This window comes from Anser anser (assembly GCF_964211835.1).
Source record: "Anser anser genome assembly, chromosome: 34".
In the NCBI taxonomy this organism is placed as follows: Eukaryota; Metazoa; Chordata; class Aves; order Anseriformes; family Anatidae; genus Anser; species Anser anser.
This window is the reverse complement of record NC_139755.1, coordinates 313,791-339,073: the sequence shown is the minus strand read 5'-3', so window position 1 is coordinate 339,073 and position 25,283 is coordinate 313,791. Positions and strand designations below refer to the sequence as shown.

Genomic DNA, 25,283 nt, shown 5'->3' with positions numbered 1-25,283 from the left:
GGGGGGCCCCCCCCCGCCCGCCCCCCCCGCTCACCGTGTGCGCCCCCCCCATGGCGGCCGCCAGCCCCCCCAGGGCGCGCAGGGCGTAGGCGAGGGCGCGGGGGGGGGCGCCGGGCTCCAGCCCCCCCCGGCAGAGGGCGGCCAGGGCCGGGCCGTGGGGGGCCAGCGCCGGGGGGGGGTCCTCCAGCGCCGCGCTCAGCACCAGCAGGGCCGCCTGCGGGGGGGGGGGATCGAAACCGACATTTAGCGACCCCCCCCCAAAAAAAAAACCACCCCCCCCGCCTCGTTTTGGGGGAAAACGGGGGGAAATTGGGCAAAACCGGGGGGAAATTGGGGAAAAACGGGGGAAACTGGGGAAAAATGGGAGGGGGGGGCCTCGAAACCGCCTTTTAGGGCAAAAATAGGGGGGATAGGGGTGGGGGGGGGCTCGAAACAGACATTAAGGGACCCCCCCCCAAAAAAATACCTTTACACCGCCCCCCCCCCGCCTCGTTATGGGGGAAAACGGGGGGAAATTGGGCAAAAACGGGGGGAAATTGGGGAAAAACGGGGGGAAATTGGGGAAAAATGGGAGGGGGGGGGCCTCGAAACCGCCTTTTAGGGCAAAAATAGGGGGATAGGGGTGGGGGGGGGCTCGAAACGGACATTAAGGGACCCCCCCCAAAAAAAATACCTTTAAACTGCCCCCCTCCCGCCTCGTTTTGGGGGAAAACGGGGGGAAATCGGGCAAAAACAGGGGGAAATTGGGGAAAAATGGGGAGGGGGGCAGCCTCGAAACTGCCTTTTATAGCAGAAATAAGGGGAAAGGGGTTCGGGGGGGGCTCGAAACCGACATTTGGGGACCCCCCCCCAAAAAAATACCTTTAAAGCGCCCCCTCCCGCCTCGTTTTGGGGGAAAACGGGGGGAAATTGGGCAAAAACGGGGGAAATTGGGGAAAAATGGGAGGGGGGGGCCTCGAAACCGCCTTTTAGGGCAGAAATAAGGGGAAAGGGGTTGGGGGGGGCTCGAAACCGACATTTGGGGACCCCCCCACAAAAAAAATACCTTTAAAGCGCCCCCCCCCCGCCTCGTTTTGGGGAAAACGGGGGAAATTGGGCAAAAACAGGGGGAAATTGGGCAAAAATGGGGGGGGGGGCCTCAAAACCGCCATTTTGTGATCTCGCCCCCCCCCCAACCCCCCCCAACCGCCCCCTCCCGCCTCGTTTTGGGGTAAATTTGGGGGAAACGGGCCGTGGGGGGGCCTCGACCCCCCCCTTTAAGGTAAAAACAAGGGGAATGGGTTCGGGGGGGGGCTCGAAACCGCCATTTAGTGACCTCCCCCCCCCAAACCCCTCCAAACCGCCCCCTCCCGCCCCGTTTTGGGGTAAATTTGGGGGAAAACGGGTTTGGTTTTTTGGGGGGGGGGTCCCGATCGCGCCCTTACCTCCTTGCGCCGGGGGTCGGCGGCTGCCCCCTGCACCCAGGCGCCCAGGGGCCCCCAGGCGCCGGCCCCCCCCCGCCGCAGCACCAGGGCCGCCAGCTGGGCCAGCGCCACCGCCACCGGGTGCCTGGGGGGGGGGACACATAATTGGGGGGGGGGGCGTGAAACCGCCCCAAATTTTGGGGGGGGGGGAGCCCCAAAACCGCCAAAATTTGAGGGCGGGGGGGGGCCTGGAAACCGCCGCGAAACTCACTCCGTCTCCCGCTCCAGGGCTTCGGCCAGCAGGGTGGGGAGCCTGAAATTATTTTTTTGGGGGGGGGGGCGTGGTTTGGGGTTAGCCGTGTTGCCCGCCCCCCACCCCAAAACCGCCCCCCCCCCCCCCCCGGCACCCACCTCTGCCGCAGGTCGGGGTCCAGGCGCCGCCAGCGCCCCGAGAGCCGGCGCCGCAGCAGCACCGCGGCCAGCTGCCGAACCTGGGGGGGGGGCCCGAAAACCACAAAATTTGGGTCGGGGGGGGCCCAAAAGTGACAAAATTTGTATGGGGGGGGCCGAAACTGACAAAATTTGCACGGGGGGGGCCCGAAACCAACAAAATTTGGATGGGGGGAGGGCCTGAAAACTGACACAATTTGGAGGGGGGGGGCCCAAAACCGACAAAATTTGGATGGAGGGGGCCAAAAGTGACAGAATTTGGATGGGGGGGGCCGAAACTGACAGAATTTGGATGGGGGGGGCCCAAAACTGACAAAATTTGGATGGGGGGGGGCCGAAACTGACAAAATTTGGGTCGGGGGGGCCAAAAGTGACAAAATTTGGATGGGGGGGGGCAAAACTGACTAAATTTGGATGGGGGGGGCCCAAAACTGACAAATTTGGATGGGGGGGGCCCAAAGTGACATAATTTGCAGGGGGGGGCCTGAAACCGACAAAATTTGGATGGGGGGGGGCGAAAATGACAAAATTTGGGTGGGGGGGGCCTGAAACTGACAAAATTTGGATGGGGGGTCCCAAAATTGACATAATTTGCAGGGGGGGGGGCCAAAACTGACAGAATTTGGATGGGGGGGGGCCCAAAGTGACAAAATTTGGGTGGGAGGGGCCAAAAGTGACAAAATTTAGATGGGGGGGCCCGAAACCGCCACATTTTGGATAGGGGGGGCCCCGAAATCACCGAAAATTGGAGGGGGGGGCCCCGAGCCCGGGGGGGGCCTCACCTGCGGGCGGGGGGCGCTGCCCAGGAGCTGCCCGAGCGCGGCCGGGGCCCGGGGGTCGGCGAAGGCCTCGCGGAGCCGGGCGGTGGCCTGGGGGGGGGGGGGGGGGGGTCACCGGGGGGGGGGGTCTTAGGGCACGTGCCCCCCGCCCCGCACACACGTGACCCCGCGGCCGGTACCCGGCGGATGCCGTCGCTGTCGGGCTCCAGGAGCGCCTCGAGCAGCGCCTCCAGCTCGGGCGCCGCCATCTTGGAAGCGGGCGGAAGGAGGGGGGAGGGGCGGGGAGGGGACTTCCGGCGGATGCGGCCGCTCTGCGCCGGCTCGGTGGTCGTGGAGGAGCTCTTCAAGGGGCGACGGCGGGAAGGCGGGAGTTAAAAGGGCGACGGCTCCGCGGTGGGCCCCGAGCGGGTTCTTAAAACGCCAACAGCGCGACGCGCCCCACAACATCTCTTAAAAGGGCGATGCCGCCTCTTTGTCTACCGTCTCTCTTAAAGGGCAACGCCACCGCGACGGCCCCACACACCCCCTTAAAAGGGCAACGCTCATTTCGACTTAATTCCTCCCCACCCCAAATCCCCGCCCCCTTTAACCACGCCCCCAATGACGACACAGTCTCGGGCTATGACATCATCAAGACACTTTATTACATCATCAACCGGGGTCGGGGGGGGGGAGGGGCGGTGAGGAGGGGAGCTTCAAAGGGGGCGGGGCCAGGAGGGGGAGCTCCCCCCCGCCCCCCGCGGGGCGTGGAGGGTGGGCGGGGCTTTGGAGGAGCCCCGCCCCTTCACCGCCGGGCCCCGCCCCCCGCAGGGCGAGGACGAGATGGAGGACGGAGCCGCCCTGGATCTTGTAGTCGGCCGCCGTCTTCTCGTCGTTCCTGGGGGAGGGGGCGGGGCCAGCCCGTTAGGCTCCTCCCCCTTAATGCCCCACCCCCCTTAATGCCCCAACCCCCCTTTAGGCCCCACCCCATTAGGCCCCTCCCCTTTATTAACCCACACCCCATTGATTATCCCCTTTAAGCCCCGCCCCCCAACCAAATAGCCCTCCCAGCGGGACCACACCCCGCCGGATTGGGCCCCGCCCCCCACCAGGCCCCGCCCGCCACGTTTAAGCCCCGCCCCTCACATCTGCTTGCCGCTGTAGATGAGGCGCTGCTGCTGGGGCGGGATGCCTTCCTTCTCCTCCACGCGCTCCTTGATGCGCTCCACCTGCCCCCCCGGGGGGGGTATTATGGGATGGGTGGGCGGGGCCTCGCGGGGCCCCGCCCCCCAATAACCCCACCCCCACCCGGGGCACGATGGGAAGGGGGAGGGGGGGGGGGCTCCGTACCTTGTCGGTGGGCTCGATGTCGATCTCGATCTCCTTCCCGGTCAGCGTCTGTAAGGGGGAGGGGCTTAATGAGGCCACGCCCACTTTGGCCACACCCTTCCCGCATAGCCACGCCCCCTCCCTAAGGCCACGCCCCCTCCCTAAGGCCTCCCCCCCTCCCTAAGGCCTCCCCCCCTCCCCACCCCCTCTCCCACCCCCCCTCCCCCCAATCCCACAATGCCCTGCTCCCCCGCCCCTCCCCCACCCCCCCACCCCCCCGCCATCCCATAATACCCCCCGCGCCCCCTCCCCTCCCCCCCCGCACCTTCACTTTGATCAGCATCGTGCCCCGCGCCCGGCTCCTCTCCCCCCCCGAAGCCCCGCCCCCCGGAACCGGAAATACCCCCTCAAAGCCCCGCCCCCCGGAACCGGAAATACCCCCCTCAAAGCCCCGCCCCTTCCCCCTCAGCGCCGGGGGAGCGGCACAAAATGGCCGCCGCCCGCGCGCGCGGGGGACGCTGGGAGCTGTAGTCCGCGCCCCTCAAGCCCCGCCCCTCCCCCGCCGCCGCACAAAATGGCGGCCGTCCCCGCGCGCAGGGGCTGCTGGGAGTGGTAGTCCGCGCCCCGCCTCCCGCGGAACGTTCCATTGTAAAGCCGCGGGGGGGGGGACGGACACACGACTAAACGGTTTTAAACCGATTTTAACGCTAAAAACGCGGATTTTGGCCACCTGTCCTTAAAGACAGCGCGTCCCTAACCCCTTCCACGCTCCCATTGGTGCCCTGCCCCGCTCCTCCTCGCTGATTGGCTGATTTTGCCCCCCCCACCCCCAGCAGCACTTGGTATGGCCCATGCGCGGGCTCAGAATTTGGCAGCCCGTCATTCCCGACAGCTCACTATTTGGCAGCAAGCGCTAATTAGCGCGGGGGGCAATTAACGAGCAGGGGGTTCATTAACACTGACCTGCAGTGAGCATCGCGCGGCGGGGGAGGGGCAGGACGCGGCCCTGGAGAAGGGAACAGAAGGGGGAGGGGCGCCGTTAATTAATTCCCCCCAATGAATCCCTCCCCCCCTAATTGCCCCGCTAATTACCCCCCCTAATTAACGGCCCCACCTTCCTGCGGGGCAAGCTGTCCGAGTCCGAGTCGCTGATGACGTCACCGATGAATTCTTGAAGGGGGGGGAGGCGGGGGGGGGGGTCAGCGTGGCCACGCCCCCCCCTTTGAGGCCACGCCCCCTTCCCGACACTCACCCAATGGCGCGGTGCGGAGGGGGCGGAGCCTGCGGAGCCCGGGGCGGGGATTGGCGGACCTGGAGGCGGGGCTACAAGAGGGGGCGGGGCTAATCGGCGGGCAGGTGCCAAAAAGGGGCGGGGCTAAGGGGAGGGGGCGGGGCTTCTCACCGGGGGGCGGGCTCCAGCTGGCGGCAGCTCCGCCTCAGGGGGCGCGGCAACGAGGCTGAGGGGGGCGGGGCTTGGCGTCAAGGGGGCGTGGCCTTGCGCGTTAAGCCCCGCCCCCTCCTCCCGAATAAGCCCCGCCTACCGCGGTGGGCGTGGCCCATGTCCACCAGGTACCGGCTGAGGATTGGCAGCTCCCGGGGGCGGGCCCCGGGCCCCGATTGGCTCCACACCACTTCCTGAAGCTGGGGGAGGGGGCGGGGCTTAGAAGGGGGGCGGGGCCTCCAGCGGCCACGCCCCCTTACGCCCCGCCCCTTTGTGCCCCACCCATTGAAGCCCCGCCCCCTCATTGTGACCTCGGGGGCGGGGCCAACGCCGGGCCACGCCCCCACCCCACCAAACCCCGCCCACCGCTAAGCCCCGCCCCCAACCCCCCACCTCTCCCCGCCCCCCATCCCCCCTCCCAGCCCCTCCCCCCGTTAGGCCCCGCCCCCTGTGACCCCGCCCCCTTTGACCCCACCCCTGAGGCCACGCCCACCTTGGTGAGGTCGGGGGGGGGCAGGGCGCTCTCGAGGCGCTGCAGGAACTCGTAGAAGAGGCCCTCGAGGGCCTGCAGGAACGGCTCCCCGTACTCCCGCCGCGCCGGGCCCTGCGGGACACTGGGAGGCAACTGGGAGGGAACTGGGAGGGACTGGGAGCCCCCCCGGCACCGCCCCAGCAGCCCTAGGGGGGGACTGGGGGGGCTGGGAGGGGCTGGGAGGTGGTAGGAAGGGACTGGGAGCAACTGGGAGGGTACTGGGAGCAACTGGGAGGGTACTGGGAGCAACTGGGAGGGTACTGGGAAGAACTGGGAGGCACTGGGAGCAACTGGGAGGCACTGGGAAGTGCTACCGTGGAACTGGGCGGCACAAAGAGGCACTGGGGAGCCCCTGGGAGGCAACATGGACATACTGGGAGGCACTGGGCTCTACTGGGAGACGCCAGGGCCATTCTGGAAGACCCCAGGACCCTACTGGAAGTCCCCAGGCCCTACTGGAAGACCCCAAGGCCCTACTGGGAGGCCCTGGTCCATACAGGAAGGCCCCAGGGCCTTACTGGGAGGCCCCAGGGCCATTCTGGAAGACCCCAAGGACCTACTGGGAGGCACTGGGCCGTACTGGGAGGCCCCAGGGCCCTACTGGAAGACCCCAGGACCCTACTGGGAGTCCCCAGGCCCTACTAGAAGAGCCCAAGGCCCTACTGGGAGGCCCTGGTCCATACCGGAAGGCCCCAGGGCCTCACTGGAAGGCCCCAGAACCCCCCTGGGAGACCCCAGAACCCTACTGGGAGACCCCAGGACCCTACTGGGAGGCGCTGGGCCGTACTGGGAGTACCTACCCGCAGGTAGGCCGCCCGCCGCCGGCTGTCCCCCAGCAGCGCCAGCACCAGCTCGCGGAAGCTCTCCTGCGCCTCCTCCACCAGCGCCAGGTCCCGCGGGGTCTGGGGGGGCACCGGGGGGGGTCAGGGGGCGTCCCAGTGTCCCCCCCCCCGTCCCAGTGTCCCCCCCCCGTCCCCGTGTCCCCCCCCCGGTGCCCACCGCCAGGCCGTGCCCCGCCATGGCCGCGCCGTCGCCCTCGGGGAAGAAGGAGTCGATGGCGTCCAGGATCTTCCCGTCCGGCTGCGCCTCCTGCAGCATCCGCACCACCACCTGTGGGGCGGGGGAAGTGGCCACCGAGGGGGGGGAATGGCCACCGAGGGGGCGGAATGGCCACCGAGGGGGTAAAGTGGTCAACGAGGGGGGAGAATGGCCAACGAGGGGGGAAAATGGCCAACGAGGAAGAAGACGGCGGCCATGGAGGGAGGAAGATGAGGGAGGAAGATGGCTGACGGGGTGGGAAGATGGCCGCCAAGGAGGGACGCTGGCCAGCGAGGAGATAAAATGGCCACCGAGGGGGGAAAGCGGCCAACGAGGGGAGAAGGTGGTCAACGAGGGGGGAAAATGGCCACCGAGGAAGAAGCCGGCGGCCACGGAGGGAGGAAGATGAGGGAGGAAGAGGGCCGCCGAGGGGGGAAGATGGCCGCTGGTTACGTCTTGTGAGGGACGACGGGAAGGGCGTCGGCCACCTTGTGAGGACCAGGGGGTGATGGGAAGGGCGTCGGCCATCTTGTAGGGCTCAGAGGATGATGGGAAGGGCGTCGGCCATCTTGTGAGGACCAGGGGGTGATGGGAAGGGCGTCGGCCATCTTGTAGGGCCCAGAGGGTGATGGGAAGGTTGCCGGCCATGTCTTGTGGGGGATGATGGGAAGGGCGAGAGGGCCTAGGGGGTGACGGGAAGGGCGTCGGCCATCTTGTAGGGCTCAAGGGACGATGGGTAGGGCGTCAGCCATTTTATGACGGGGGACGGGCAGGGCGTCGGCCATCTCGCAGGGCGCAGGGGGTGCTGGGAAGGGGGCAGGGGTACTCACGGCGGCCTGCAGGCCGAGGCGCAGGCGGGCCCCGTGCCGGAAGCGGACGGCGCCCGGAGCCGCCCGCCCCACGGCCTCCAGCAGCCGCAGCACCCGCGGGAACTGGGCCAGGCTCCGCCCCCGCACCACGTGCCACGCCCCCGCCAGCGCCAGCCGCAGGGCCAGGGGGGGGCTGGGGGTGGGTGGGTGGGCGGGGTCAGGGTGGGGCCCCGCCCACGAGGTGATAGCCCCGCCCACTTGCCGAAAGCCCCGCCCACATGCCCATATATGGCGCCGCACCAGCCCCTCAGCCCGGAATGCTGCCTCGTGGCCCCGCCCACTGCCTTATAGCCCCGCCCACCGCCCCGTAGCCCCGCCCACTGCCTTATAGCCCCGCCCATTGCCTCGTGGCCCCGCCCACATCCTTATAGCCCCGCCCACCGCCCCGTAGCCCCGCCCCCAGACCCCCCCATTTAGCCCAAAGCCCTGCCTCAAGCCCCGCCCCATCTCCCAGGCCCCGCCCCCACCTCCATGACCCCGCCCCTCGGCTCCCAGGCCCCGCCCATCCCCCATGGCCACGCCCACCCGGTGACCACGCCCCCGTCCCCCGTAGCCCCGCCCCCCTCCCCCGCTCGTCCCCCAACCCGGAAGCCCCGCCCCCCGCAGCCCCGCCCCCCCGGCACACCTGACGTCACTCCTCCCCATGGCCCCTCCCTCCCGGTTGCGTCACTTCCGGTGGGGGGGGGGCGGGCCCCGCGCGGGGGCTGCGGCGGCGCCGGGACTCCGAGGGCGGCCCCGCGTGCTCGGCGGCGGCGCCGGAAGTGACGTCAGCGCGCCGCGGCCCCGCCCCCCTTCCCCGATTGGCGGCGCGGCGCCTTTGTGACGTCACTTTTCCCGCGCTTCCTTCCTCCCCCCCCCCCAATAACGACGCGGGGGGCGGGGCTGCGGCGCAGCGCTTTATTGGGTGACGTCACGGGGAGGGGCGGTGACGTCATCGGGGGCGGGTCGGGGGGAGGGGCCAGGGGTGGGCGGGGCTCCCCCGGAGCTCCCTGTAACAGTCCCAGTGCTCCCAGTAACCCCGATATCGGCTCCCAGTGCTCCCAGTAACCCTAATATCTGCTCCCAGTAGCGCTCCCAGTGCTCCCAGTAACCCCATGCCTGGCCCCAGTGCTCCCAGTAGCCCCCCCAGTGCTCCCAGTAACCCCCATGCTTGGTCCCAGTGCTCCCAGCAAGTCCCCAGTGCTCCCAGTAACCCCTGTGCCTGGCCCCAGTGCTCCCAGTAGCCCCCATTCCTGCTCCCAGTCCTCCCAGTATCACCACTGAGCCCTCCCAGTACACCCAGTCACCCTCCCAGTGCCCCCAGTACCCTCTGACGTCCTCCCAGTCCCCTCCCAGTGCTCCCAGTCTCCTCCAGTCCCTCCCAATGACCCCTTATCCCCCTCCTAGTGCTCCCAGTCCTCTCCCAGTCCCCCCCCAGTGCCCCCAATCCCCTCCCAGTTGCCCCCAGTCCCCTCCCAGTGCCCTCCATACCCCTCCCAGTGCTCCCAGTTCCCTCCCAGTCCCCTCCCAGTACTCCCAGTCCCCCTCCAGTCACCCCATACCCCCCTCCCAGTGCTCCCAGTCCCCCCCCAGTCACCCCCCGGTGCTCCCAGCGGGGCGCGCCCGGCGGCGTCGCCCCCTGCGGGTGCGGGGCGGGGGCTCGGCGGCGCTCCCAGCGTTCCCAGTAGGGTCGGGGGCGGCGTCGAACTGGAGGGTGCCGTGCACGGGGCCCAGCTGGGCGCTCTCCATGGCCGCCACCAGGCGCCGGCGCCCCGGGCGCAGCGGCACCACCGGCTGCCGGAGCCGCAGCGTCTGCCCCGCCTCCACCGTCCTGCGGGGACAACGGGGACACGGGTGGCACGCGGGCACCCTGGGGTGCTGACGGGGGTGGGGGGGTGCCCTATAGACCTGTTGGGTGCCCTACAGACCCATTGGGTGCCCCATAGGTCATTGGGTGCTCTAGAGGTGATTGTGTGCCCCATAGACCCTTTGGGTGCCCAAGAGGTCGTTGGGTGCCCCATGGCCCCTTTGGGTGCCCCATCAGTGACTGGGGGCCCCGGGGGTGGTTGGGTGCCCCATGGACCCCTTGGGTGCTACCACAGATGAATGGGTGCCCTAGAGGTGGTTGGGTGCCCTGTGGACCCTTTGGGTGCCCCATCAATGATTTGGTGCCCTACAGCCCCTTTGGGTGCCCTGGAGGTGGTTGGGTGCCCCTTAGACCCATTGGGTGTCCCAGGGATGGTTGGGTGCCCCACGGCTCCTTTGGGTGCTACCAAGGTTGACTGGGTGCCCTAGAGGTGACTGGGAGCTACCAGGGTTGGTTGGGTGCCCCATGGACCCTTTGGGTGCCTCATGGATGTTTGGGTGACCTACAGCCCCTTTGGGTGCCACCAAGGTTGACTAGATGTCCGAGAGGTGATTGGGTGCCCCATGGACCCTTTGGGTGACCTACAGCCCCTTTGGGTGCCACCAAGGTTGACTAGATGTCCGAGAGGTGATTGGGTGCCCCATGGACCCTTTGGGTGCCCCATGGACCGTTTGGGTGCCCCACGCTCCCCACCCCACCCCCATTAGGTCCCCCACCCCACAGCCACCCACCCCACCACTTGGGACCCCAACCCCCACCCAAATCCCTCCCCCACCCATGTCCCCACCCCCCACCCCCCACCCCCCATCCCGGTGTCCCCACCCCACGGTGACGGCCTGGGGGCAGGACAGCCCCGCGCCCTCCATGCGCAGCACGGCGCCCGTCAGCGCCCGCGGCAGCGGGTTCTGGAAGACCACCTGCACCGGCACCTCCTGGCCCACCACCGCCGGCGCCAGCAGCTGCGGGGGACACGGGGGGACAGGGTTGGGACGGGGCCGAGGTGGCACCCAAGGGACCCAAGGACAGGAACGGGGCCCAAGGGAGGGGGAGGAGTCCCAGGGGATGGGGACTAGGCCCAAGATGGAACCCAGGAACCCAAGGGAGATGGACGAGGCCCAAGATGGAGCCCAAGGGACATGGACAAGGCCCACAGGACATGGGCGGAACCCAAGGGACACGGACAAGGCCTAAGGGGTGTGGATGGGACCCAAGATGGAGCCCAAGGGGCCCAAGGGACGTGGACGGGGCCCAAGGGACATGGATGGGACCCAAGGGAGATGGATGAGGCCCAAGATGGAACCCAACGGACGTGGACAAGGCCCAAGGGACATGGATGGGACCCAAGGGAGATGGATGAGGCCCAAGATGGAACCCAAGGGACATGGACAAGGCCCAAAGGACGTGGACAAGACCCAAAATGGAGCCCAGGGGACCCAAGGGACATGGATGGGGCCCAAGGGACATGGACAAGGCCCAAGATGGAACCCAAGGGACATGGACAAGGCCCAAAGGACGTGGACAAGGCCCAAAATGGAGCCCAGGGGACCCAAGGGACATGGATGGGGCCCAAGGGACATGGACAAGGCCCAAGATGGAACCCAGGGGATGGGGACAAGGCCCAAGGGACGTGGATGGGGACCAAGGGACATGGATGGGGCCCAAAATGGAGCCCAAAGGACATGGATGGAACCCAAGTGATGTGGACAAGGCCCAAAGGACACGGGTGGGGCCCAAGATGGAACCCAGGGGACAAGGACGGGACCGAAGGAATGTGGACGGGGGCCCAAGGGACATGGAGGTAGACCCAAGGGATGTGGGTGGGACCCAAAGGACATGGACAAGGCCCAAAATGGAGCCCAAGGGACACAGATGGGGCCCAAGATGGAATCCAAGGGACCCAAGGACATGGACAAGGCCCAAGGGACATGGACAAGGCCCAAGGTGGAACCCAAGGGATGTGGATGGGACCCAAAGGACATGGACAAGGCCCAAAATGGAGACCAAGGGACACAGACGGAGCCCAAAGGACACGGATGGGGCCCAAGATGGAACCCAAGGGACCCAAGGACATGGACAAGGCCCAAGGGACATGGACAAGGCCCAAGGTGGAACCCAAGGGATGTGGATGGGACCCAAAGGACACGGACAGGGCCCAAGGGACACGGAGGAGACCCAAGATGGAACCCAAAGGACGTGGATAGGACCCAAAGGACATGGACGAGGCCCAAAACGGAGCCCAAGGGACACAGACGGAGCCCAAAGGACACGGATGGGGCCCAAGATGGAACCCAGGGGACATGGACAGGACCCAAGGGACACGGCCGGGACCCGAGGGACGCGGCCGGCCCCTACCGTGAGCGTGAGGTCGGGCGCCTGCAGCCGCACGCGCAGCTCCTTGGCCACCACCTGCCCGGTCTCCTCCACCGCCCCGGCCACCGACAGCTTCAGCGCGTCCTGGTCGCCCACGTGGGGGCCGTACTCCGCGTACCCCACCGTCATCGTCACCGTCTCCTCTGCGGGGATGGGGGGGGACACGGCGTTGGGCGATCCCCCGAGGTCCCGGGGGGATTTTTTGGGGGGGTCCTCAGGGGGTCACGGGCCTCACCCTGCCCCGGGGGCACGGCGCGCCGGTGCTGCTCCTGGCGGAAGGGGGCCCCGGCCACCCCGGTGTAGCGGACGGGGGCGAGGGCCAGGCGGAGGCGGAGCGTCCGAGGCTCCGCCCCCTGGTTGCGGGCCACCACCCGCAGCTCTAGCTCCGCCCCCGCCACCGCCGGCCCCGCCCCCACCGTCACCGTCACCTCCCCGGTGGACGGGGTCCCCCGGGTGCGGGGCCGGGAGCCGTGGGAGGTGGCTGTGGAGACGGCGCGGCGCTCCTCCTCCGAGCCTGTGGGGGGCAGGGGTTAGAGGTCAGGGGTCAAGGGGCACGGGAGGAGGTCACGCGAAGTAGGGTTAGGGGGTCCCGGGGTCAAGGGGTCATGGGGTGGGGGCGGTTGGGTCAACGGGGTCAAAGGGGATGGGGTCGTGGGTCGAGGGTTGTGGGTCTTGAGGTCATGGGGTCTAGAGGTCAAGGGTCAAGGGGTCTTGAGGTCTTAAGGTCAATGGGTCAAGGGTTACGGGGTCTTGAGGTCAATGGGTCATGGGGTCAGGGGGTCTTGAGGTCAACGGGTCAAGGGGTGATGGGTTTTTGGGGTCAAAGGGTGATGGGTCAAGGGTCTGGGGGTCGCGGGGGTCAAGGGTCACCAGGTCACAGACACAAGGGCCCAGCCCTCATTGGCTGACGGGCTCAGGAACAATGGGGTCAAGGCTCGGGGTCAAGGCTCGGGGTCAAGGCTCGTTGGGTCAGGTCAGAGCCAGAGGGAGGGGGGCGTGGCCAGGAAGGGGGGCGTGGCCAGGAAGGGGGCGTGGCCAGGAAGGGGGGCGTGGCCTCACCCTCGGGGTGCTTGTATTGGTGGGTGATGTCGATGCGGGCCCCCGAGCCCGCCCCCAGGGTGCTGATGCGGCGCCCGATGGCGCCTTCCTCCACGTGCACCACCGAGAAGGCCCCGTTGGGCTGCCGCTGCCAGTACACCTTGTCGCTGTTCACCTGTGGCCACGCCCCCCTCATTAGCATGGACACACCCCCCTCGTTAGCACACGCCACGCCCGCCACCCCCTTAGCCCCACCCCCTTAGCGCTGACCCCCGCCCTCTTGTGCCCCCACCCCTCCCATGGAGCCTGCCCCGGCCCCAAGCCCCGCCCACCAGCCCCAAGCCCCGCCCACCAGCCCCAAGCCCCGCCCACCAGCCCCAAGCCCCGCCCACCAGCCCCAAGCCCCGCCCCATTGGACGATAACCCACGCCCCCTGCGGATAAACCACGCCCCCTACCTCAGCGAAGACGAATGGGGTGTCGTACTTGAGGAAGACCTCGCCGTTCTTCACCGCCGTCACCGAGCAGGGCCCGCAGCAGAAGAGCCCTGTGAGGGGCAGCACAAACCAGTACAGACCAGTACAGACCAGTACAGACCCATACCGACCAGTATACACGAGTACAGACCAGTACAGGCCAGTATAGACCAGTACAGACCAGCACAAAGGGCTGCCCATTGGCCACCAACCATCCCCTGAACCTCCCACCCAGGTCTCCTCCCAGCACCTCCCAGTATAAACCAGTATAAACTGGTATAAACCAGTATAAATGACTGTGTTCCATAAACCAGTATAAACCAGTACCGCTGCTGGTCTCCTGCGGGGTGGCGTCGACCACCTGCCACCCGTCGTAGCCATCGGGGAGGTCGGGGCGCTTCATCCAGCAGTCGTTCCACACATGGAAGTTCCTGCGCAGACCAGTATAAGCCAGTATGAACCAGCATGGACCAGTTCAGACCAGTATGACCCAGAAGGAGCCGCTCTGCCAGCCATTCCTACCCCCGTGGTGCCGCAAACCACCTCCTTGTGCCCTCCTGGTGCTGCTGCCCCGCGCCCGCCCGGCCCAAACCAGTATAAACCAGTATAAACCAGTACCAGACGGAGTCGGTGTTGAGGCGCTCCATGGGCCGCATGTTCTCGTCGAAGTAGATGTCGGTGGTGAGGGAGACGTCGGTGTCGTGGGCCGAGTTGTAGTTGGTGACGGTGCGGGTGGGCAGCCCCAGGCACCGCAGCACTGCGCCCACCAGTACAGACCAGTCAGAACCAGTATAGACCAATATGAACCAGTACAGACCAGTATGAACCAGTACAGACCAGTATGTAGCCAAGAACCTTGACTCAACTTCTCTCCCTTACTCCGAGCACCTCCTCGTGGCTCCCAGGTGCTCTGAGACCACCTCACACCCTCTCCCAGTATAAACCAGTATGAACCGGGGGCAAAAAAATATAAACTAGGATCAAACCAGTATAAACTAGAGTCAAACCAGTATGAACCGGGCTCAAAACGGTATGAACAGGGCTCAAATTGGTAAAAAGTGGCATAAAACTGGTATAAACCGGAGTCAAACCGGTATAAACTGGGGTTAAACTGGTATAAACCGGAGTCAAACCGGTACAAATTGGGGTTAAACTGGTATAAACCAGAGTCAAACCAGTATAAACCGGAGTCAAACTGGTAAAAAATGGGGTTAAACTGGTATAAACCAGTATAAACCGTGCCCAGAACCACATAAACTGGAGTCAAACCGGTATAAACCGGGGTCAAACTGGTGTAAAATGGAGTCAAGGCACTATGAATTGGGCTCAAACCGACATGAGGTGGGGTAAAACCAGTATAAATAGGGTCAAACCAGTATAAACTGGAGTCAAACCGGTATAAACTGGATCAAACTGGTCCAAACTGGAGTCAAACCGGTACAAATCACACCCCAAAACCACCCAAACCGGACCCAAACCCATGCAAACCAGGCCCAAGCCCCCGCCCTACCCCCACCTCCCCCCCCATCACACCACCCCTATCACCACCCACCCCCTCCCCCCTCCCAGTATAGACCAGTATGGCCCAGTACCGGTCGTCATGACGCCGGCGAAGACCCAGCACTGGCCGAAGCGCACGGGCGCGCCGCCGCGGTGGTAGGCCCGCAGGATGTCCACGGAGCCGGCCCAGGCCGAGGGGTTGGTGCCCTGCGCGTAGTCGCCCGTCCAGTTGCCCACCAGCACCCCGTTGTCGTCCAGGGAGTTCACCTGCGGCACCCCGAAACCTCACAGAGGGGCAGAACGCCCCCAAAAACCCCAAAATGCCCCGAAACACCCCAAAATGAGGCGCCGGAAACGGCGCCGCCCAACGCACCAAGATGGCGGCAGGAGAGGACGGAATGTGCAAAATTACCTCAAGAACCCAATGAAAACCACCCAAAATGCGCCCCAAAACCCCAAATTGCCTCCTGGGAGTGTTAGGGGACCTCAAAAAATCAATAGGGTGCCCCAAAAATTAATAGGGTGCCCCAAAAATCAATAGGGTGCCCCAAAAATCAATAGGACACCCCAAAAACCTCCAAATCCCATTAAAACTCACCCAAAAATGCCATCAGAAGGCCCAAACCCAAGGGAATGCCCCCAAATCCCGAACTTCCCTCACTAGAAGCCACCAAAACCCCCCAAAAGCTCCCAAATCCCATGAAATCGCCCCAAATCCCGTCAGAACCCTTCAAAACTCGTGGAAACGCCCCCGAATCTTGTTGAAACTCCCCCCGAAACGTTATCAGAAGCCACCAAAATCCCAAAGAAAGACAAAACCCAATGGAATCAACCTCCAAAAACCCACGTCGGCTCCCACAAAACCCCAGTATTTCCCCCCAAACCCTCTCGGCGCACCCCATCGCTTTATAACCAAAAACCTCAGAATTTTCCCCAAAACCCACCATGGCGGAGACGACACGGGACACCATGACAGGGTCCCCCCGGGCGCTGTGGGGCATCCCGCGGCGGTCCAGGATGTAGAGGCAGGCCTCCAGCACCCCTGCATCAAACTGGGGGGACCCCGAAATCAGGGGCGCCCCAAAATCCCCCAAATCCACCCCAAAATTCCCCCCGATCCGCCCCAAAATCACCACAATCCACCCCAAAATCCAGCAGCTCTTTTGGGGTCCCCCCTGGATCTGCGACGGTTTTGGGAACCCCCAATCATTTTTCGGAGACGGCCCATCATGATTTTGGGGACATTCTATGGTTTTTTAGGTGTTTTCCATTTTTTAGGATCCTCCGTTTTAGGATATCCCCAAATTTTGGGGTCCCACCTGCCCATTTTGGGGTTCAATTCAACATTTTGGGGTTCCACCTCCCCATTTTGGGGTCCTCAGTTCTTTTGAGGTTCCCACCCAGATTTTTGGGGTCGTCCCCATTTTTGGGGAGGATTCTCCCGTTTTTGGGGCCCTACATTTTTGGGGTTCCCCCCCCCTCTTTTTTTGGGGTACCTGCCCGTAGTTCCAGGAGCGCTCGGCGATCTGGTCCTCGGTGCCATAGAAGATGCGCCCCGTCTCGTTAAGGACGTACTCGTTAAGGTCGCTCGTCTTCTCCATGTAGACGTTGTCATCTGCGGGGAGCCCCGAAACCGCCAAATCTCACCCCAGGGAGCCCCGAAACCGCCAAATCTCAACCCGGGGAGCCCTAAAACCGCCAAATCTCAACCCGGGGAGCCCCAAAACCGCCAAATCTCAACCCCGGGAGCCCCAAAACCGCCAAATCTCACCCCGGGGAGCCCCGAAACCGCCAAATCTCAACCCGGGGAGCCCCAAAACTGCCAAATCTCACCTCGGGGAGCCCCGAAACCGCCAAATCTCAACCCAGGGAGCCCCAAAACCGCCAAATCTCACCCCGGGGAGCCCCGAAACTGCCAAATTTCAACCTAGGGAGCCTCAAAACCACTAAACTGAGATTGGGGAGCCCCAAAACCGCCAAATCTCACCCCGGGGAGCCCCAAAACCGCCAAATCTCAACCCGGGGAGCCCCAAAACCGCCAAATCTCAACCCGGGGAGCCCCGAAACTGCCAAATTTCAACCCGGGGAGCCTCAAAACCGCTAAACTGAGATTGGGGAGCCCCAAAACCGCCAAATCTCAACCCGGGGAGCCCCGAAACCGCCAAATCTCAACCCGGGGAGCCCCGAAACCGCCAAATCTCAACCCGGGGAGCCCCGAAACTGCCAAATCTCAACCCGGGGAGCCCCAAAACCGCCAAATCTCAACCCGGGGAGGCCCAAAACCGACAAATACCAACCCAGGGAGCCCCAAAACTGCCAAATCTCACCATGGGGAGCCCCAAAACTGACAAATCTTGCACCGGGGATCCCCAAAACTGCCAAATTTCAACCCGGGGAGCCCCGAAACTGCCAAATTTCAACCCGGGGAGCCTCAAAACCGCTAAACTGAGATTGGGGAGCCCCAAAACTGCCAAATCTCAACCCGGGGAGCCCCAAAACCGCCAAATCTCACCCCGGGGAGCCCCGAAACTGCCAAATTTCAACCTAGGGAGCCTCAAAACCGCTAAACTGAGATTGGGGAGCCCCAAAACCGCCAAATCTCAACCCGGGGAGCCCCAAAACTGCCAAATTTCAACCTAGGGAGCCTCGAAACCGCTAAACTGAGATTGGGGAGCCCCGAAACCGCCAAATCTCAACCCGGGGAGCCCCGAAACCCCCAAATAACCCGCGGGGGAGCCCCGAAACCGCCGAATCTCACCGCAAGGAGCCCCCAGCTTGCCCAACTCCGTTGCTTTTTGCCCCGAAACGCTTCCGACTCACCGGGGCACCAGGGGTTGAAGAGGAGGATGATGTCGTTGGCGTCCTCGAAGGGGGCGGCGTACTCCCCGACCCCCGTGCGGGTCTTGACGCTGAGGCGGTAGCGGCCAATGGGGGCGTCGGGCGGGGCCGTGACGCAGAGGCGGAGGGCGGGGCCTCCGGGGAGCTCCGCCCCTTCCTCCCGCTCCTCCTCCTCCGCCGTCCAGCCGGTGGCCGAGGCCTCGCCCAGCGGGATGAGGACGTGGGTGCCCTTGGCCACCTGCGGGTTGGGGCCTGCCGGGTGACATCACCGGCCCGCCGTGACGTCATCGGCCGCGGCGTGACGTCATCGGCCCCGGCGTGACGTCACCGCCAGGGCAGGCGAGGTCGCCACGCCCCCGGGTGAGGTCATCGCGCCCCGCGGCGGGGGCGCGGGGCCGAGTCCACCCCCCAAACAAGGGGCGCGGCGGCGGCCTCAGTGGCGTCCTCGCCCCTCCTGGGCGATGTCATCACAGCTTGCGTGATGTCACCACGCCCCCAATTAACCCTCAACCCTTAATTGACCTTCCCGGGCCTCCCCTCCCCTTCCCCAGCCTCCCTTCCCTGGCCTCCCCTCTCCTCGCCCTCCCCGGCCTTCCCTGCTCTTCCCCCTTTCCCCTTTGCCCTTCCCCATCCTCCCCTCGCCCTCCCTGGCCTCCCTTCCCCTTCCCCGGCCTCCCTTCCCCTTCCCCCCTTGCCCTTCCCCTTCCCCCCTTGCCCTTCCCCTTCCCCCCTTGCCCTTCCCCTTCCCCCCTTGCCCTTCACCTTTCCCCCTTCGCCCTTCCCCACCCTCCCCTCGCCCTCCCCGTCCTCCCTTCCCCTTCCCCTTCTCCCCTTGCCCTTCCTTGGCCTCCCTTCCCCTTCCCCTTCCCCTTCCCCCCTTCGCCCTTCCCCATCCTCCCCTCGCCCTCCCCGGCCTTCCCTGCTCTTCCCCCTTTCCCCTTTGCTCTTCCCCATCCTCCCTTCCCCTTCCCCGGCCTCCCTTCCCCTTCCCCCCTTGCCCTTCCTTGGCCTCCCTTCCCCTTCCCCCCCTTGCCCTTCCCCTTCCCCCCTTGCCCTTCCCCTTTCCCCCTTTGCCCTTCCCCATCCTCCCCTCACCCTCCCCGGCCTCCCTTCCCCTTCCCCTTCTCCCCTTGCCCTTCCTTGGCCTCCCTTCCCCTTCCCCTTCCCCCCTTCGCCCTTCCCCATCCTCCCCTCGCCCTCCCCGGCCTCCCTTCCCCTTCCCCGGCCTCCCTTCCCCTTCCCCCCTTGCCCTTCCTTGGCCTCCCTTCCCCTTCCCCCCTTGCCCTTCCCCTTCCCCCCTTGCCCTTCACCTTTCCCCCTTCGCCCTTCCCCACCCTCCCCTCGCCCTCCCCGTCCTCCCTTCCCCTTCTCCCCTTGCCCTTCCTTGGCCTCCCTTCCCCTTCCCCTTCCCCCCTTCGCCCTTCCCCATCCTCCCCTCGCCCTCCCCGGCCTTCCCTGCTCTTCCCCCTTTCCCCTTTGCTCTTCCCCATCCTCCCTTCCCCTTCCCCGGCCTCCCTTCCCCTTCCCCCCTTGCCCTTCCTTGGCCTCCCTTCCCCTTCCCCCCTTGCCCTTCCCCTTCCCCCCTTGCCCTTCCCCTTTCCCCCTTCGCCCTTCCCCGGCCTCCCCTCGCCCCCCACGGCCTCCCCTCGCCCCCCACGGCCTCCCCTCGCCCCCCCACCGCCCCCCACGCCCCCGCTGACCGAGGGTGAGCTCCACGCAGAGGCTGTCGTCCTCGGGGTCGAAGGGCCGGGGCAGGAGGACGCGGAGGTCGAAGGGCTGCCCCCGGCGCACCACCAGGTGGGGGCAGGCGAACTCGGAGGTGCGGTGGGCCACCCGGTTGGCCGCCGAGCCCACCACCAGGCCCCGGGGGGCCAACAGGCCTGGGGGGGGCGTCGGGCGGTGAAAACCCGGCGCGAATCCGACCCCGGGAACCCCCAAAACCACCCCGAAATCCGCCCCCCTCGGGGGGGCCTTGAAACCGTCGTTTCCCCACCGAGCAGCGCTTTCCCTACCAAACAGCCCGCAAATGGACCCGAAAAGGGTGTTTTTTACCCCAAAATGGGGACGCTGAGACACAGCGAGGAGTGGTGTTAAGGGGATGGGGGCTTTAACCCCTTAAATTCCCCTTTAGGGGGCGTAAAAACCCTAAAAGGGCTTTCGGGGGGGGCCTCGACACTGCCTTTTTGCCCCCAAATAGCCCAAAATGTCCCAAAAAGCAGTGATTTTGGCCTAAAATGGCGACTGGGGAATCCGGGGATGGGGTAGGGGAGGGGTGCTAAGAGGGGGGACCCCAAAACCCTTAAATTTCCCTGGGGGGGGGCAATAAAACCCCTAAAAGTGGCACTGGGGGGGGGCCTCGAAACTGTCTTTGTGAAAAGAGCCTGGAAACAGTCCCAAAATGGCATTTTTTCGCCCCAAAACGTGGCAGGGTGGAAGAAGGGGAGGGGTACAACACGAGGAACCCCCCCCCCCCCGGCACCAAACAGGGGGGTGGGGGGGGGAAAACCCCCCAAATTTCTTCGGGGGGGGGGGGACCCGAAACCGCCGCTCCTTCCCCGCGGGGAGCCTCGAAACCGCCTTTTTTCGGTCATGATTATTTTTTTTTTAATTTTTTGCCGAAAAGCGCCGTTTCTCGGCCCGAAACCCACCTGGCCGTATCGGCTGGGGGGGCCGCCGCCCCGGCACCTCCCCGGGGGGGGGCTCCCAGTCCTCGTTGCCGCGCCGGCAGCACCCGCAGCACCCGCAGCACCCCCCGAGGCGGCGCCAGAAGCCCCGGCGGGGGCGGGGGGCGGGGGCGGCGGGCGCCCCCCGCGGCCGGAAGCTGGCGGCCGCCCAGCGGCCCGGGTCCAGGCGGGGGTCGGCGTCCGGCATGGCCTGCGGGCACCAGTACGGACCAGTAAGGACCAGTACGGACCGGTACGGACCTCCAGGAACCAGTAGGGACCCCCAGGAACCGGTAGGGACCTCCCACAGTGGCCCATTAAGGCCCCCAAGCCCTTCCCAGTATAACCAGTAAGAGCATTATGGACCAGTAGAGTCCGTTAGAAACCAGTATGGACCAGTAAGGACCAGTAGGAACCCTCAGGAACCAGTATGGAACTCCAGGAACCAGTAGGGACCTCCAGGAACCAGTAGGGACCCCCAGGAACCAGTAGGGACCTCCCACAGTGGCCCATTAAGGCCCCCAAGCCCTTCCCAGTATAACCAGTAAGAGCATTATGGACCAGTAGAGTCTGTTGGAAACCAGTATGGACCAGTAAGGACCAGTAGGAACCCTCAGGAACCAGTATGGAACTCCAGGAACCAGTAGGGACCTCCAGGAACCAGTATGGACCCCCAGGAAGCAGTAGGGACCTCCCACAGTGGCCCATTAAGGCCCCCAAGCCCTTCCCAGTATAACCAGTAAGAGTGTTTTGGACCAGTACAGTCCTTTAAAAATGAGTATGGACCAGTATGGACCAGTAGGGACCAGTATGGACCAGTAGGAACCAGTATGGACCTCCACAAACAAGTATGGACCCCCCAGGAACCAGTAGGGACCTCCCACAGTGGCCCATTAAGGCCCCCAAGCCCTTCCCAGTATAACCAGTAAGAGCATTATGGACCAGTAGAGTCCGTTGGAAACCAGTATGGACCAGTAAGGACCAGTAGGAACCCTCAGGAACCAGTATGGAACTCCAGGAACCAGTAGGGACCTCCAGGAACCAGTAGGGACCACCAGGAACCAGTAGAGACCTCCCGCAGTGGCCCATTAAGGCCCCCAAGCCCTTCCCAGTATAACCAGTAAGAGTGTTTTGGACCAGTACAGTCCATTAAAAATGAGTATGGACCAGTAAGGACCAGTAGGAACCCTTAGGAACCAGTATGGAACTCCAGGAACCAGTAGAGACCACCAGGAACCAGTAGGGACCTCCAGGAACGGCCCATTAAGGCCTCCAAGCCCTTCCCAGTATAACCAGTAAGAGCATTTTGGACCAGTATAGTCCATTAGAAACCAGTATGGACCAGTAAGGACCACTAGGAACCCCCAGGAACCAGTACGGATCACCACAGACCAGTTGGAACCTCCCAGAATGGCCCATTAAGGCCTACAAACCTCTCCCAGTATAACCAGTAAGAGCATTATGGACCGGTACGTTCTACTAGAAACCAGTATGGACCAGTAAGGACCAGTAGGAACCAGTAAGGACCCCCAGGAACCAGTATGGACCCCCAGGAACCAGTATGGACCTCCCAGAATGGCCCCTTAAGGCCCCCAAGCCCTTCCCAGTATAACCAGTAAGAGCATTATGGACCGGTACGTTCTACTAGAAACCAGTATGGACCAGTAAGGACCAGTATGAACCAGTATGGACCCCCAGGAACCAGTAAGGACCACCATGCACCAGTAACACCTCCCACAATGGCCCACGGAGGCCTTCAAACCCTTCCCAGTACGGCCCAGTGTCCCCAGTTCACCCCAGTTTAGCCCAGTAACCCCCTCATTACTGTCCAGCACAGCCCAGTGCCCCCAGTATGGCCCAGTAACCTCCCCAGTACTCCCAGTATAGCCCAGTTCCCCCCAGTAACCCCCCCGGTATGGCCCATTTCCCCCCAGTATGCCCCAGTAACCCCCCCCAGTACCCCCCAGTAACCCCCCAGTACCCCCCAGTCCCCCCCCAGTATACCCCAGTTCCCCCCCAGTATACCCCAGTCCCCCCAGTAGGGCCCGGCAGCCCCTCCCAGTGCTCCCAGTCCCTCCCAGTGCCGCGGGGACGCTGGTCTGGGCCTGCCCGAGCCGCTCCCCCCCCCGCCTCCTCCCCCGCCGCGGCCCGACCAGTTCCCCCAGTCCGCCCGCCGCCCCCTCCCAGTGCTCCCAGTGCCCACCAGTGCTCCCAGTGCCCACCAGCGCTCCCAGTAGCCCCCTGCTCAGGCTCCCAGCAGCCCCCTCCCGGCACTCCCAGTTGCCCCAGTGCTTCCAGTCAGCCCCTCCTAGTGCTCCCAGTAACCCCAGTGCTCCCAGTACACCTCCCAGTGCTCCCAGTATCCCTCCCAGTGCTGCCAGTTACCCCAGTAAGACTCTCAGAGCCCTCCCAGTAACCCCCCCCCATCTCCCAGTAACTCTTTGACCCCTCCCAGTGCTCCCAGTTTGCCCAGCAGCCTCTCCCAGTAAGCCCCTCTGGGTCCTCCCAGTAACCCTCCTGACCCCTCCCAGTGCTCCCAGTTTGCCCAATAACTCTCTCCCACTGCTCCCAGTAACCACCAGTCCTCCCAGTATCCCCCCTGGGTCCTCCCAGCAGCCCTGCTACTCCCTCCCAGTGCTCCCAGTTTGCCCAATAACCCCCTCCCAGTACTCCCAGTAACCCCAATAACCCCCTCCCAGTAAGCCTAACTGCCCCCAGTTTGCCCGGTAACCTCCTCCCAGTCCTCCCAGTAAGCCTAACTTCTCCCAGTTTGCCCAGGAAGCCCTTCTCAGTGCTCCCAGTTTGCCCAGTAACCCCCCCCACTGCTCCCAGTAAGCCTAACTTCTCCCAGTTTGCCCAGTAACCCCCTCCCAGTCCTCCCAGTAAGCCTAACTTCTCCCAGTTTGCCCAGTAAGCCCTTCCCAGTGCTCCCAGTTTGCCCAGTAACCCCCTCCCAGTAAGCCTAACTTCTCCCAGTTTGCCCAGTAACTCCTTCCCACTGCTCCCAGTAAGCCTAACTTCTCCCAGTTTGCCCAGTAAGCCCTTCCCAGTGCTCCCAGTTTGCCCAGTAACCCCCTCCCAGTAAGCCTAACTTCTCCCACTTTTCCCAGTAACTCCTTCCCAGTGCTCCCAGTAAGCCTAACTTCTCCCAGTTTGCCCAGTAACCCCCTCCCAGTGCTCCCAGTTTGCCCAGTAACCCCCTCCCAGTCCTCCCAGTAACCCCAGTAACCCCCTCCCAGTGCTCCCAGTAAGCCTAACTTCTCCCAGTTTGCCCAGTAACCCCCTCCCAGTGCTCCCAGTAAGTCTAACTTCTCCCAGTTTGCCCAGTAAGCCCTTCCCAGTGCTCCCAGTTTGCCCAGTAACCCCCTCCCAGTCCTCCCAGTTTGCCCAGTAACCCCCTCCCAGTGCTCCCAGTCAGCCTAACTTCTCCCAGTTTGCCCAGTAACCCCCTCCCAGTGCTCCCAGTTTGCCCAGTAACCCCCTCCCAGTCCTCCCAGTAACCCCAGTAACCCCCTCCCAGTGCTCCCAGTAAGCCTAACTTCTCCCAGTTTGCCCAGTAACCCCCTCCCAGTGCTCCCAGTAAGCCTAACTTCTCCCAGTTTGCCCAGTAAGCCCTTCCCAGTGCTCCCAGTTTGCCCAGTAACCCCCTCCCAGTCCTCCCAGTTTGCCCAGTAACCCCCTCCCAGTGCTCCCAGTCAGCCTAACTTCTCCCAGTTTGCCCAGTAACCCCCTCCCAGTGCTCCCAGTTTTCCCAGTTGCCCCCTCCTGCTGCCCCAGTACCTCCCAGCAGCTCCCAGTGCTCCCAGTGCCCCTCTCCCACTGGTGCCGCTGGCTCTAGGGAAAGGGGCGTGGCCCCGGGGAGGAAGGGGCGTGGCCACCGCAGGCCCCGCCCCCGATTGCCCCACACGTGTGGGGCCGGGCGGTCACTATGTGGCAAGAGGGGCGCCTATGGGGTGGGGCTGTGGCTCACTATGTGGCGGCGTACTATCTGGCAGGGGGGACGCTATGGTGTAGGGCAACGGCTCGCTATTTGGCAGGGGTCTCTATGGGGAACCCAATGGCTCTTTATTTGGCAGGGAGACGCTATGGGAGAGATCTACGGCTCCCCATTTGGCAGGGGTCGCTACGGGAGGTGTGCGGGTTCACTATGTGGCAAGGGGAACGCTATGGGACGGGTCAATAGCTCCCCATTTGGCAAGGGAAAAACAATGGCTCTGGATTTGGCAGGGGGATGCTAGAGAAGATGTGAACGGATCCTTATTTGGCAGGAGGTCCCTATGGGATGGGGCAATGGCTCCCTATTTGGCAGGGCTCACCTGTGTGCTCCGGCTCACTGTTTGGCAAGGGAGGCACTATGGGATGAGCCAACGGCTCTCTATTTAGCATGAGCTCACTATCTGGCACGGATGCAGAATGGCGCAACGCAATGGCTCCCTTTGTGGCAGGCGGCTCACTATGTGGCAGGGCAACCACAGGGCACGTCCACAGGCTCAGGATTTCGCAAGGGGCGGGGCAGCTCGCTATTTGGCAGGGGCGCCTCACTATTTAGCCGGAGGGCGGCTGTTGGGAGGGGCCGGGCAGCTCATAATTCGGCAGGGCAGGAGCACTATTTGGCAAGGGAAGGGCTGCAGGGCACGGCAAGGCGGGCTCCCTTTTTGGCAAGCCCGGGCGAGGCTCACTATTTGGCAGGGGCGGCCGAACAGGTCCGGCGGCCGCGTGGGGCCCCCCCCGCC

At 64.5% G+C, this 25,283-nt stretch overlaps 3 protein-coding genes across 6 annotated transcripts; all 3 read right to left on the bottom strand.

The window, feature by feature from the left end:
• Window positions 1–4: 4 nt before the first annotated feature.
• Window positions 5–2,940, bottom strand: IPO4 (importin 4; the record flags this gene model as incomplete). The annotated part of the gene is made up of 6 exons (XM_083815034.1): window positions 2,812–2,940; window positions 2,636–2,722; window positions 1,815–1,894; window positions 1,675–1,716; window positions 1,425–1,548; window positions 5–214 (listed from the first exon to the last, which is right to left on the bottom strand). Coding segments are annotated over exons 1-6 (612 nt in total), but the record flags the coding sequence as incomplete, so codon positions are not given.
• A 314-nt stretch (window positions 2,941–3,254) lies between these two features.
• On the bottom strand, window positions 3,255–8,589 carry LOC310888345 (ubiquitin-like protein NEDD8). Of its 4 annotated transcripts, none has more exons than XM_083814973.1 (13): window positions 8,446–8,589; window positions 7,782–7,953; window positions 6,913–7,023; window positions 6,714–6,815; window positions 5,875–5,985; window positions 5,482–5,581; window positions 5,343–5,397; window positions 5,193–5,263; window positions 5,055–5,110; window positions 4,904–4,946; window positions 3,962–4,009; window positions 3,758–3,840; window positions 3,255–3,509 (listed from the first exon to the last, which is right to left on the bottom strand). In XM_083814973.1, the coding sequence occupies exons 1-13, from the start codon at window positions 8,463–8,465 to the stop codon at window positions 3,417–3,419; spliced, it is 1,065 nt and encodes a 354-aa protein (XP_083671099.1). In that variant the 5' UTR covers window positions 8,466–8,589; the 3' UTR covers window positions 3,255–3,416. The 4 variants fall into 4 exon arrangements, with proteins under 4 accessions (XP_083671099.1, XP_083671100.1, XP_083671101.1 ...); XM_083814974.1 differs by having other exon boundaries at window positions 5,193–5,221; XM_083814975.1 differs by lacking the exons at window positions 5,193–5,263; window positions 5,343–5,397.
• Window positions 8,590–9,354: 765 nt separating this feature from the next.
• TGM1 (transglutaminase 1) lies at window positions 9,355–25,206 on the bottom strand. The gene is made up of 15 exons (XM_083814942.1): window positions 24,331–25,206; window positions 20,536–20,761; window positions 19,588–19,767; window positions 17,870–18,139; window positions 16,546–16,664; window positions 15,994–16,101; window positions 15,142–15,316; window positions 14,168–14,306; window positions 13,877–13,980; window positions 13,532–13,620; window positions 13,096–13,249; window positions 12,272–12,550; window positions 12,019–12,179; window positions 10,489–10,625; window positions 9,355–9,630 (listed from the first exon to the last, which is right to left on the bottom strand). Exons 2-15 carry the CDS (start codon window positions 20,756–20,758, stop codon window positions 9,393–9,395), a joined length of 2,376 nt encoding a protein of 791 aa, XP_083671068.1. The 5' UTR covers window positions 20,759–20,761; window positions 24,331–25,206; the 3' UTR covers window positions 9,355–9,392.
• Between the last annotated feature and the right edge of the window lie 77 nt (window positions 25,207–25,283).